Source organism: Dreissena polymorpha, chromosome 1 (assembly GCF_020536995.1).
Source record: "Dreissena polymorpha isolate Duluth1 chromosome 1, UMN_Dpol_1.0, whole genome shotgun sequence".
In the NCBI taxonomy this organism is placed as follows: Eukaryota; Metazoa; Mollusca; class Bivalvia; order Myida; family Dreissenidae; genus Dreissena; species Dreissena polymorpha.
This window is the reverse complement of record NC_068355.1, coordinates 189442674-189455225: the sequence shown is the minus strand read 5'-3', so window position 1 is coordinate 189455225 and position 12552 is coordinate 189442674. Positions and strand designations below refer to the sequence as shown.

At 35.5% G+C, this 12552-nt stretch overlaps 1 protein-coding gene across 1 annotated transcript in view; it reads right to left on the bottom strand.

The window, feature by feature from the left end:
- Positions 1 to 12552, bottom strand: part of LOC127865198 (uncharacterized) — a 169843-nt gene that overhangs the window by 131826 nt on the left and 25465 nt on the right. The window contains exon 2 of the mRNA XM_052405192.1: positions 1049 to 1841. Coding sequence (XP_052261152.1) covers positions 1049 to 1841 — 793 coding nt within the window. The remainder of the gene's footprint in view (positions 1 to 1048; positions 1842 to 12552) is intronic.

The following is a 12552-nucleotide window of genomic DNA, read 5'->3' as shown; positions in this document are numbered from 1 at the left end:
CCTGTAGTACAGTGGGGGGCCAGTATTCACAGACCAGCACCTGGCCTGCAGGGGTCACATGTAGACAACGTGGCCACTCTAGTGCTGGGTCTGTGTATGAAGCCAGGAGTGTGCCATCCCTGGCCAGGGTGAGAAGCTTGTTCTGGTCAGGGCTGGTGATGTACAGCCTGTCTCCTGTGGGACTCACAGCACACTTGTATACTGCAAAACAGAGTAACATCAAGATATTGAATTACTGTCAATGTTAAATAATCTTATTAAACATACTGCAGTGATATTGTATTACGCATATGTTGCTATAAAGAGGCCTTTACACATCTAAAATATATGCATACATTTCAATGATTTAATAGTTAAGTGTGACAATAAACTTCAGTAGCAGAGCTATTGTGTTTACGTTTGACAAGTTTAAATGCGACTGGTGAGTAAGATATGAATTAGAGCAAAATTACACAGATGGAAAGAATTACACATACTGAAACAATTGCACACTTCAATCAACAGGTAAACATATTGTACATGTACAATCATTAAACAACCACAAAATTAAGACAGGTCAGAAAGTGTCTCTTTCCCATGAACTCAGTTTCTATTTATAGACATGCCATGTAGTGACAGTCAAAATACTTCATTACTCATGTTACTATAATTTATATGATTAAAAAAAAAAGATAAAGGCCTTATGGGTCAATATTTGTTGATTGAAAAAAATAAATCCCAATTCGGTTCATTAAGTTGATAAAATTTGTCATTGTATGGATTTAAAATAACACAATTTGACTAGACTCCTTTTCCCACAATGGCAAATCCCTGTACATAATAGGAATGTTATCAGGATGGATTCACCATGATTCTTACATGTGTAATCACCTGATCTATCTTGGTAGAGTCTGCAGAGCTGTTTGCCACTCAATGTGTACTTGTACAGGGCAGTACGGGAGCAGATATATAGGTCATCCTGATGGTGGGCGATACCTCTACATGTATGTTGTAACTGAAACTTCCTGCCAGGATCAAGCTTTCCCTGGTTGACAGTGATAAACTGGACCTCATGTATCTTGCTAGTATTCACAGCCACTGCAACCTCACTGGGTGTGATCAAACAAATGTCAACTGGCCTAGCATTAACATCCCAGTGACTCACCACCTGGTACTGCTGGTTCAGCAGCTTGATATTGTTATTGTTCCGGTCTACAATCAGTACCTGCCCATCGGGAAGAACACATATGCCTCTCATAATACATACATCTTTATCACTTGGTATTCTCACATTGTGCTTAGTAATACTCTGGACAATTAACGCCTTGCCTGACTTTCCTAGCAGAGTCAGTGCCTGTTGTATTATATGCTTACATTTTATGCTGGCTATAAGGCAGAGCTGCTTATGATCTCCAATTTTCTGAACAATTTCATGCAAATGTGACAAGTCATTGTGAAGACTGGTGCATTTATGCATAGAACTTGTAACTGACCCTTTAATGCTTATAACTTCATCTCTCATCTCGTTAAGTTCCTTCGCAGTAATATTATCAAATTCATTCACGATAGAGAGAACACTCCTACACATCTCTTCTTTTAAATATTGCTCATTTCCGCCCGATGTTCCCACAGAATTATTATCACATTCATCTATAAAAGTATTTAAATTGCCACACATTTGCTCTATCATAACTTCGCTATGTTCATTGTATGTTCTCTGCAATGACTGAATGCTGGCCTCCTGACTGATCTGCAGGGTTTTAATTTCCCCCAGGACAGTTTCCAGCTCCACTGACAGCCCCTCTAGGCCTGAGGGCTGCGTGTTGGTCAGCTCCGAAATCTGGGTCACTTTACTGCACTGGCTGAAATAAACAATTAATACATGTACATACCAAGGAATAGTCAGTGATATTATGAAATGCTTCAAACAAGTATAAAGTGTCAAATAAAAACATACATGGACAATAAATTAACGCTTCTTGGGCTTAATATGGGGTATATAGATTTGCACTTTTCCATCCATCTGCGCGACTTTTCTGTTGTATATAACTCCACATGTATTCCTGCAACTTAACAAGTACAGTAACCAGGCATGTGAGCTAATGCGCACTTCTATATGTTGTTTCTGTTGATTTCATCATAATTGTAGTAATGTCTCCTATTTATACAAAAATGACATTTTAACATATGTGCAGTGTAAAATAAACAGTATTGCTTGCTACAAGAGGACTATCACTTTACATAAATATTTATCATTGTGTAATTTTACCCACATGCATAGTTTGATATGTCTTTTTCAACATACCCAGAGTTATGGCCCTGTTTAGCAAAGAAATCACATTTAAAATTGTGTTGTGAGTAACTCAAAGAGTACAGCTGATAGAGGGATGAACTATTCTAAAAGTATAACCCACCATGTAAAATTAGGCACCTTGATATTTTTTTTAAGTTTTTTTTTTACATAAGAAGAGTTATGTGACAATCCCTTTAACCAAACGATAATATTTTTTTCAATTGTGAGAAGCGTTACTCAAATAAAGGGATACTTCTACAGTAACATAGTAATTGTCAGGTTAATGTGTGCAACTCCGTAGGTTTGTTCATAATTTAAAGACATTTGTGCAGTTGTGGGACAAATTGGATTGTAGAGGTATCCATGTACTAAGAATACATTTCTAGTAGTTTATATTGTTTTCAGTTTTAGTATCATTGTACACCTTGACCACACTATCCATAATAACACATGCAAGAAAAGATCATTAATGCTCTTCCATCCCACAAAAAACAAGCATGACGTATATTTAATGTCTATTCCCAAACTCAGTATGTACAGTCTAGCCTGTGATGAGCGACTTATGACATGCAACCTGGTCTACTATCTCCCAATATTTGTTGTTATTTAACCTCTTGTGATTATTTTGCTTTTGTTGTTGTCATGTGATCTATTTGTGGAAAAGTAAAGACGCCATTGTTAAATGTTTGAATGGTCTAGTTAGCATGTGCAACTCCATATGTTTGTTCAAAATGTTCCTAATTATTCTTGAGTTATCATCAGGAAACCATTTTACTGTTTCGAGTCACTGTGACCTTGACCTTTGACCTAGTTACCTGAAAATCAATAGGGGTGATTTGCCAGTGATGATCAATGTACCTATGAAGTAAGCATTCTTGAGTTATCATCCGAAAACCATTTTTCTAAGTTGAGTCACCGTGACATTTTAATTGTCAGGTAAACTCGTGCAACTTCATATGTTTCTTCATAATTTTTTGACATTAATGCAGTTGTCTTAAATGGATTAAAATTCAATTATTAAATGCATTTAATAATGGCAGTACTGTAATATAACTTTTATCATAATTGAAAATCTGCTTAAAATATTGTTATTATGGTTATAACAGGAACTAAAACTGACTACTAAATCTTTATAATTTCATGTTATAATCTTCTGTTACCTTTGACCTTTTGACCAAAAAATGGATTGACCTCTTAATTTTCCTCGATGTAAACATTAAACATGTTGCCTGGCTGTAGATCAAAGCATTCCCTAGATATACACTGTAACTCCAATATAGTGCGGTCCGTTATAACGCTGTGTCCAATATAACGCGGGGGGTCCTTGGATCCCGTTTTGTCTCCAACCTTCCATACTGATTCAAATCCATGTTATGCAACTTCATGTATTTTCATAAATTCAAAGAAGCCGGCAAAATCACAGCTTGATTGCTTTATCCGTCCGTTTAACTGATTTTAATCGATTAGAGGTTAAACGACACTCGACAGCTAATTGGTGTCCGTTGTGTAATGTTAATTAAGGTGTTAAAACTTGCGAGTCGGTGTTTATTACATGTATTCCCTATCAGAGTGGTTCGGTGCGCTAATTTCAATAAGGCAAGTGCAAGCGGAATAATTATCAAATTAAAGTTATTTAAAACGATTACCTGTTAATGTTTTGCATTTATCGTGTATTGTATTTAATTGTATAAACTATGGCTGTGTAAGTGTGTTATCGTTTATTATATGCTACACATGCTTGATAAATAAAAATATCTTTGTGTGTGTTTAATGTTTCAGTACGTATACGAAAAATAAATTTAAAAATCCTGACGATTTATTTACATGCTAACGCAGTGTAATACTTAACAGAGATGCACTTAAATTTTTGCCCGTTATCAGAAAGTCCACGGAAAGCACGTTTTTTACATGCTGCGTATGACGCAATAAAACATATCTTTGTACATGTATCGTATTGCATTCAATCTAAATTTAAATTCGCTCGTCCAATGAAAGCTGTGTCCCATAATGCACTGTACTAATTTTTCTGAAAAATGGCTTAGGCATATGAATTTGTTTACGAAGTTCGTAAACATATTTCTTGTCATAAATGTTAAACATTATTTTTTGGTAAGTGATGTAATTATATTGGATTATCGGATAAATGTGCACATTAGAAAAGCCATGGTTCAAACAGAAATCTCAAACCTAAATTCAAGCACTTTTCAAGGCCAAATTTTCATTTTCAAGGCCGAGAACCGTTCATTAGTTTCCTTAAAAAAAATCATTTTCAAGCAAGTTTAACACAGTAAACATCATTTATTTGCTCAAACAAATTAAACTTATTCCACAATAACTCATACATGTTATTTCTAGTTATTGCATACATGTTTTCCATCCTTAACTCAATAATCTCACATACAGTTTGTCAACCAGTTCCGGATTATCAGCAGTTCCGATTATCAGCAGTTCCGATTAATTTGTATTTAATTTTCCATAATGCCCCAATAAAAACAAAATGATAAGTGTCTAAGGTATACATTAGGTAAAGGAATAAATTAACAAAGTTTTAGCAAGAAATCTTTTGTAAATAGCTTACAGGGTGGAAAAATGCAGCAAAAAGTTAACCGGAACTGATTGAATGAGTTATGTTTTGAAATGTGCATATGGATATAGAAGGCTTTATTATTTTCAAATAAACTTTTTGCTGATTGAAAACAAATGCTATGACAATGTTTTTAAATTCTAATTCTGTAAGTTGAATGATTTTTAAAAGTTTTCCAAAGGGTGATCTTTAATTGGCTTTTTTTGACAAAAAAACTGCATATGCCGTCTGGCTTAACCTGTTATCATACAAAATAAATATTACCCTTTATTTTTACATCTTCTCACATTGACACTAAATCCCGAAAGAAATTAGTGTGGTCAAAAGAATAAACGTTTTTGCCGGATGATTCTAAACTGGTTGAATGACTGTATGTATTTACTTTTTAAAGTTATTACAAGCAAACACATTGCTTCTCAATGTCATGTTTTCTTTGTGGGTTTCCTCTTTCTCGTGGCTTTTCAAAGCGCTTTCCCCCATCGCCCGACACCAATGGTCTTCATACAGACCCGACAATGTGCTTTTCGAATGTCCTTTGTTTTCTGTACCCAGTAATATTCAGTTAACCACCCTGGTTTGAAATGACACTTCCCCATCGCTGCGTTTTCACTCGCGAAAATTGATCACAGTGGAAAACCTCTGACGTAGTACACATAATCTGTGACGTGTACACATAACGTTTCGTACTCAATAGTGTACGAAGCTTATATTTCGTACTCAACTTTTTGCGCCAAGGAATTTATGATCAATTTTCGTAATATTTCCCTAAAGAACGATTTAAGTTTATAATGAAAGCGATGATAAAAGTAATTTTGAGAAGAAATAAACATTTTCAAGGCTTTTTTACATGAAATAAGCACTTTTCAAGCACTTTTTCAAGGCCAACCTTTGTTCAAGGGCTTTTCAAGCCTATGACTCGTTTTCAAGCACTTTTCAAGCCCTGTGCGAACCCTGAAAGCGGTATGTATACTGTTATCGTTCGATTCGGTTTACCGTAAAACGTTCCGTATAAGGCGCATTTGTGTATAACGCGCATGTACTTTTTGAAGCCAAAAAAATCGGGAACAAAAGTTTTTGAACCAAAATAAAAATTGGGGGGGAGAAAAAATCCGTACCGTAGGCTAACTGAAAATTGTTTTATTTACATTGCCGATCTCACGTGTTCTTGCATTGTTTCAATTATTAACAAGGGCTGTTTGTAAAACATGCATGCCCCCCATATGGGCTGTCCGTTGTACTGGCAGCCATTGTGTGAATATGACTTTTGTCACTGTGACCTTGACCTTTGACCCTGTGACCTGAAAATCAATAGGGGTCATCTGCAAGTCACGATCAATGTACCTATGAAGTGTCATGATCCTAGGCAAAAGCGTTCTTGAGTTATCATCTGAAAATCATTTTACTATTTCGGGTCACCGTGACCTTGTCCTTTGACCCTGTGACCTCAAAATCAATAGGGGTCATCTGCGAGTCATGATCAATCTACCTATGAAGTTTCATGATCCTAGGCATATGCGTTCTTGAGTTATCATCCGAAAATCATTTTACTATTTTGGGTCACCGTGACCTTGACCTTTGACCTAGTGACCTAAAAATCAATAGGGGTCATCTGCAAGTCATGATCAATCTACCTATAAAGTTTCATGATCCTAGGCATATGCGTTCTTGAATTATCATCCCAAAATCATTTTACTATTTCGGGTCACCGTGACCTTGACCTTTAACCTAGTGACCTCAAAATCAATAGGGGTCATCTGCGAGTCATGATCAATCTACCCATGAAGTTTCATGATCCTAGGCGTATGCGTTCTTGAGTTATCATCCGGAAACCATTTTACTATTTCGGGTGCCCGTGACCTTGACCTTTGACCTAGTGACCTCAAAATCTATAGGGGTCATCTGCAAGTCATGATCAATGTACCTATGAAGTTTCATGATCCTAGGCCCAAGCGTTCTTGAGTTATCGTCTGACAACCACCTGGTGGACGGACGGACCGAATGACCGACCTACCGACCGACCGACATGAGCAAAGCAATAAACCCCCCCTTTTTCGAAGGGGGGCATAATAACATAATGAACAAATATAAGCACGCATTTTCGAATGAAAATAGTGAGTGATTTTTTGCCTGATATGTATCCATAAACCGAAGAATAAGTAATCGGTTTCAAAATGATTCCCAGTTTAATTTGTCTGAAATCGACCAATTTTCACAGCTGGAAAGAGACGTTACATAGCCCAGCTCATATCTGCCCAGTATCAAAATGAAATACCACTAGCATATCTGGGCATTTTTCATTCCAAGAATACTTAGAGCATGTATTTGGTACTGGGCATCATGGCTTGGGAATATTTATTGGTAGATTCCTCAAGAAACGCTCCACAGCAAGAAGGAATAAGGTTTATCAAAGTTGTCTCCCCTAGATAACAAAACTCTTCATTTTTGAGTAGATTAACAGTTGTGTGGAAAAAGTCTATCATAGGGAGAAGTTGTATTTATTTAATATCTACATCTATTATTTTATTTGTGAGCAATTATTTAACTGTTTGTTTTGTAATAATGAAAACAACATGTTTTTTTTTTGGGGGGGGGGGGGTAATATTTGTTCATACCTGGAAAAACATAATTTGTGTTGGCAACAAAAAATGACTTATAGCTGTAATGATATTTTGATCCTGGTTTTCTTACGTTAAGTATTTTAACTTACTCAAAAGTGACAAACTGAAAATCGATAACATATTATCTTTGTGTAACAAGTTTCTTTAAGGGCATTCTAACATTTATATGTGCTTTTTATAAGTGTTTTTTTTCTCAAAAACAAATTATACATGCAATAATAAGGGAAAAGAAGTGATGGCCTAATAGTCATATCTTTAACCATTGAACACCTAAATAAAAATGTATCAATAAAAAAACTGCAAAAAAAGAGAAATATTTATTAAATGAAACATTGACATCAAGGTTAAAAACTACGTGTGCAACTCTTATCTTCACCGCCTAGTCTACTTACCTTCTAAACGTCAAACATAAAAATGAAGAGGCAAAAACAATTCAGAAAATATTATAAATTGCTATTGTTTTTTTATCAATATATGTATCAAATAACGTCAACCATTATCTGCTAAAAATATGAATCCATCATCATTACACTGGTCAGAAACCTTAGGCTATTGATTAAAATTTGCACAATTTTCATATCAATTTCAAATTAATACAGTAAAATTTAGAATACTTCCAGCATCCAACGGTGACATTAATTAATTAAACTATATAGCCAATGTTGTTTTTTTCATTTTTATTGACAGTCGTAATAAAACCGACAGGACTGTTCTTTAATAGAAATAATGTTCTACTGAAAATAAATGGTGATTAAATCTGTATAAAAGCCTAGATTTAATTAATAAGAACCACGTCCATGAATATAGTAATTGAAAATTTAATAATGTTTCTCTGAGCGCAGTAAAGTACCAGCCGGGTTGTAGAGAAAATTTTAATGAACGCTTAGAAATAGACGTCGCCACGATTAAATGGGACTTATACTCGCAATCAAACAATTGTCTGTTTGGAATTTTTGTAACAATAAAATGTCTACAGTAATTTAAAACGGACTGGTAATGGACTTGATTTGTTAAGGAGGATGAAATAAATAATGGTGCCAGGACTTTAAAGCAAAATATAGTAATTTGATATGCGGCTTTTGGCACATATTGTATCTTTAGACATTAATAATAATTTTGCCAGAACAACTCTTGACATATGAGTCCGGTCATGCAAAAAAAGGTCTTATTCCATGACAGGGCCAGCGGCCCTGTCTGCTTTACTCACATAAGGTTTCAGGGTCTTGTTTGTGGAAAGGGTTATACTGACCAGACTGTGTGGATGTGAAGGCTGGTCGGGAACTACCCTAGCCCCACATGGCATAAGACCCATTTTCGCATGAACAGGTCACATTTTACATCATATAACCCTTTATTACTTAGATACGTATTTTTAGGCATTTGTAGTCCCTCAGAAAGTTAAATTTTAAACCAATATTCCCATGCAGTAAAAGGAAAAAAAAACTAAGTCCGTAAAAGCGGATTCTTCTACTTGTGTTCTGAGTTATAAGGATTTCTTCAAAAAAAACAACCAGTTCAATTGTGGACTAATATCATCCCAAACCTTAAGACCACCTTATACCAGTTCTCAAAATTGGGACCAGTAATTTAAACTTCAGTATGTGTCACTCAACTGCAGATATGTCAAGGTCACTTTATATGGGACCATGGCAGTAAACTTCATTTGTGGACCAGTTGACACGAATTGAAACATTAGTCCAGTCAGATTTCAAACTTGAGACCCTATGAAAACACATTCTGAAGATACAAACCATTTCTAGTTGGAATAACTAGTGATAAAAGCAAACTTTGGCATCAATTCAGAACAAAGTGCAGCATTCAAACTTACGACCAATATTGGACATCATAGGCCCGTAACCTATGTTTTTGAATTCACCAGTTGACTAAAGACCATGCTGGGACAAATATTTAGGACTTAAAAAATCAGTTTCAATGTACAAAGACTTGCAGTCTGTCTATTCCAACTTCAGCCCTCATTTGAGATTGCATTTAACTTTAACCCTTTGCATGCTGGGAAATTTGTCTTCTGCTAAAATGTCGTCTGCTGAATTTCTAAAATTAGCATTTTCTTCGATTTTTTTCAAAGAATACTATCAGAATAGCAAACAGTTTGGATCCTAATGAGACGCCACGTTCTGTGGCGTCTCATCTGGATCCAAACTGTTTGCAAAGGCCTTCAAAATTCGGTTCCCGCACTGAAAGGGTTAACTGAGCCTAAAAAGTCTGTTCTGTGGCGTCTCATCTGGATCCAAACTGTTTGCAAAGGCCTTCAAAATTCGGTTCCCGCACTGAAAGGGTTAACTGAGCCTAAAAAGTCCAACTTGGGGTCAAATTGTGACTTAAAGTTCTTGCATGTGACTGGGTAATCATACTTCAAACAAGTAGAGGAATCAATATTATATATTATTCTATATCCAATAAATTCATCCAATCGGCATTCTTCATATGTACCACGTGACCGTCCAATATATTCCGGTATTCAGGATCCAAAAAGTCTGTATTTTTTCCATATTGGACAGTTGAGTACAAGTGCACAAAGCAATTGTTTTATAACCATAAAAGCCGTTACCGAGAAAAAGTATCCGAATGTACTATAATCGATTCACACAGGCGATATTTTGCTTGTATGTTCTTTTTAATACTTTCCTATTGAAAATATGAGAGGAAATAAAAAAACGAATCGAGAATGTGATATTTAATTTATTTTTATTGTTAGAAATTTTTAAAAAAATGCAAAAGCAATTGATATTGTTATTGCTAGAAATTGAAAACAAATATGCAACAGCAAAACAAAAAATCAATTTTATTAACCTCAATGACAACTTTAATCCAATGCTAGCCTAATAACAACTAAGTTACAATGATATGCATTTCCATTTTCCATTTTCTGTTCTTCCATCCATTTATCGAAATGTATTTTAAACCACAGTATTTGTTGATAGCGTTTGTACACATGCTCACCATTCTGACCCCAAAGGCCAAAACACAATTTACGAATTCGTAATCCTGTCGGAGCGAGTTGTTTTATTCCTATCAAAGTTAACAATTATGCATGACAAACACACAATCCGAAATACGTTTTGCCTTTTGGATTCGTTCAATGCTATCAAAATGGTATAATTTGCTACTAGATTTATTAAACACTACCACCTCCATATTGTTGTCCCTAAAATGCAGAGTCTTGCTTTTACTAGTATGTTTTGTCAGAGAAATGACGTCACACGAGATACGTCATAAAGTGCGTAATCAATGAATGAAAATAAAAATACGGAAAGCTGGTTTGGTAATGAGGATATAGAATAAAAAGTTTATTAGACGTTTAAACTGTACAATACGTGATATATTTGGACTCGCACACAGTTTGAAGTCATATTGGACTCGCCTTACGGCTCGTCCGATATGACTTCAAACTGTGTGCTCGTCCAAATATATCTCCGTATTGTACAGTGAAACGTCTAATAACCTATAATTATAAATCTTTAATATACTGGCCCTGCTCTGTGAAAATGGGCTTTAATGCATGTGCATAAAGTGCCATCCAAGATTAGCCTGTGGTACATTTCATTTGAAGAAAGTCTCTTCCTGGCAAAAATCAAGTTTATAAGGCGGAATTGTCTTCCCTGATTAGCCAGCCTGTGCGGACTGCTCAACTAAACTCCTATTTTGATGGTTTAGTATATTATACTATTATACACTATTTAAAGCATTTTGTACTATTACACTTATCATATTTAAATAGACCAGTTCATATTTTCACATTTTCCCACTGCTACTCAATATTAGTTTTGTAACAATTCCCTCTTTCTAAACATTACTTTTCCATATCGTGGCAAACAAAACAGACAAACATTTACGACTTAATGGGTGTTGCAAAAATGTTATCTGAAAACTAGAAAACTATCCAAGTTTACTGTATCATGAGAAATAATTTGCTGTAATGTGTTTTTTCCCTGTTTTTTGTTCATTTTCTGTAAACTTTCAAGACACTGGTCAATAATTCACACAGCGCTGGCCTGAGATCCTGGGAACTTTGTCACTGGTCATTATTTGGTGGACAGAAAAATCAATGTATTAGAAATTTTATTAAAGTTCATCTTGTCTGTGCTGGTGAATTTTAATCTTAATCAACCCATCCCAGTGGCACCAGTCCGGAATTCAGCATTCGTTTGCAGGGGATCTTGTGAAAACAGCCGTAAATAAATTCAACTGGACAGTACAAATTATGGACACTGGTGATTTTTTTCCCTTCTCCAGACATTGAATAATGCCATATACTATAATGCACAATCTACCAAAAAACAGCAGTGTTAAGACTGCTTATATCTTAAACACAAACAAGTCACATTAAAATGGACTTTAATTTTTGTTGACCTTTAAATGATAGCCAATATCCTGGCATAAATTCTTCATTACAACAAAAACAAGAAACCGTCAGAGACGGGTGATGCTCCCAAAAGGTTTTTTTTTGTCACAATATTGCACTGTATATTCAGATAAAAGGAAACATCTTGAGGGGCATAACTTTGGACAAAATAATACGATAGATGGTTTAGCAACTTAAAAATTTCAAAGGGCCATAACTCGGTGAAAAATCATCCAACCAGAACCGGCTGATAATATGCACATGTCCTCTTCGTAGTGAAGCTTTCCATAAAGTTTCATTGAATTCCGGTTATTAGTTGCTGAGAAATAGCCCGGACAAGAATTGCACTATATGTACAGTTAATGGAAAATTTCAAAGGGCCATAACTCTGTGAAAAATCTTCCGACCAGAACCCGCTGATAATATGCACATCTCCTTTTGGAAGTGAAGCTTCCCATAAAGTTTCTTTGAATTCCAGTTATTAGTTGCTGAGAAATAGCCCGGACAAAAATTGTGCATGGACGGACAGACAGACGCACACACGCATGGACAGACGAAGCGGCAACTATATTCTCCCCCCAAAATAAATTTTGGGGGAGCATAATAAACTGAAGAGCTTTGTCACAGACGTGAGGAATACCCCCACATGCCACATTCACACAGAATATTTTGCATGTTGTCTTCACAAAAACAGCGGACACCATGCTCAATGTTT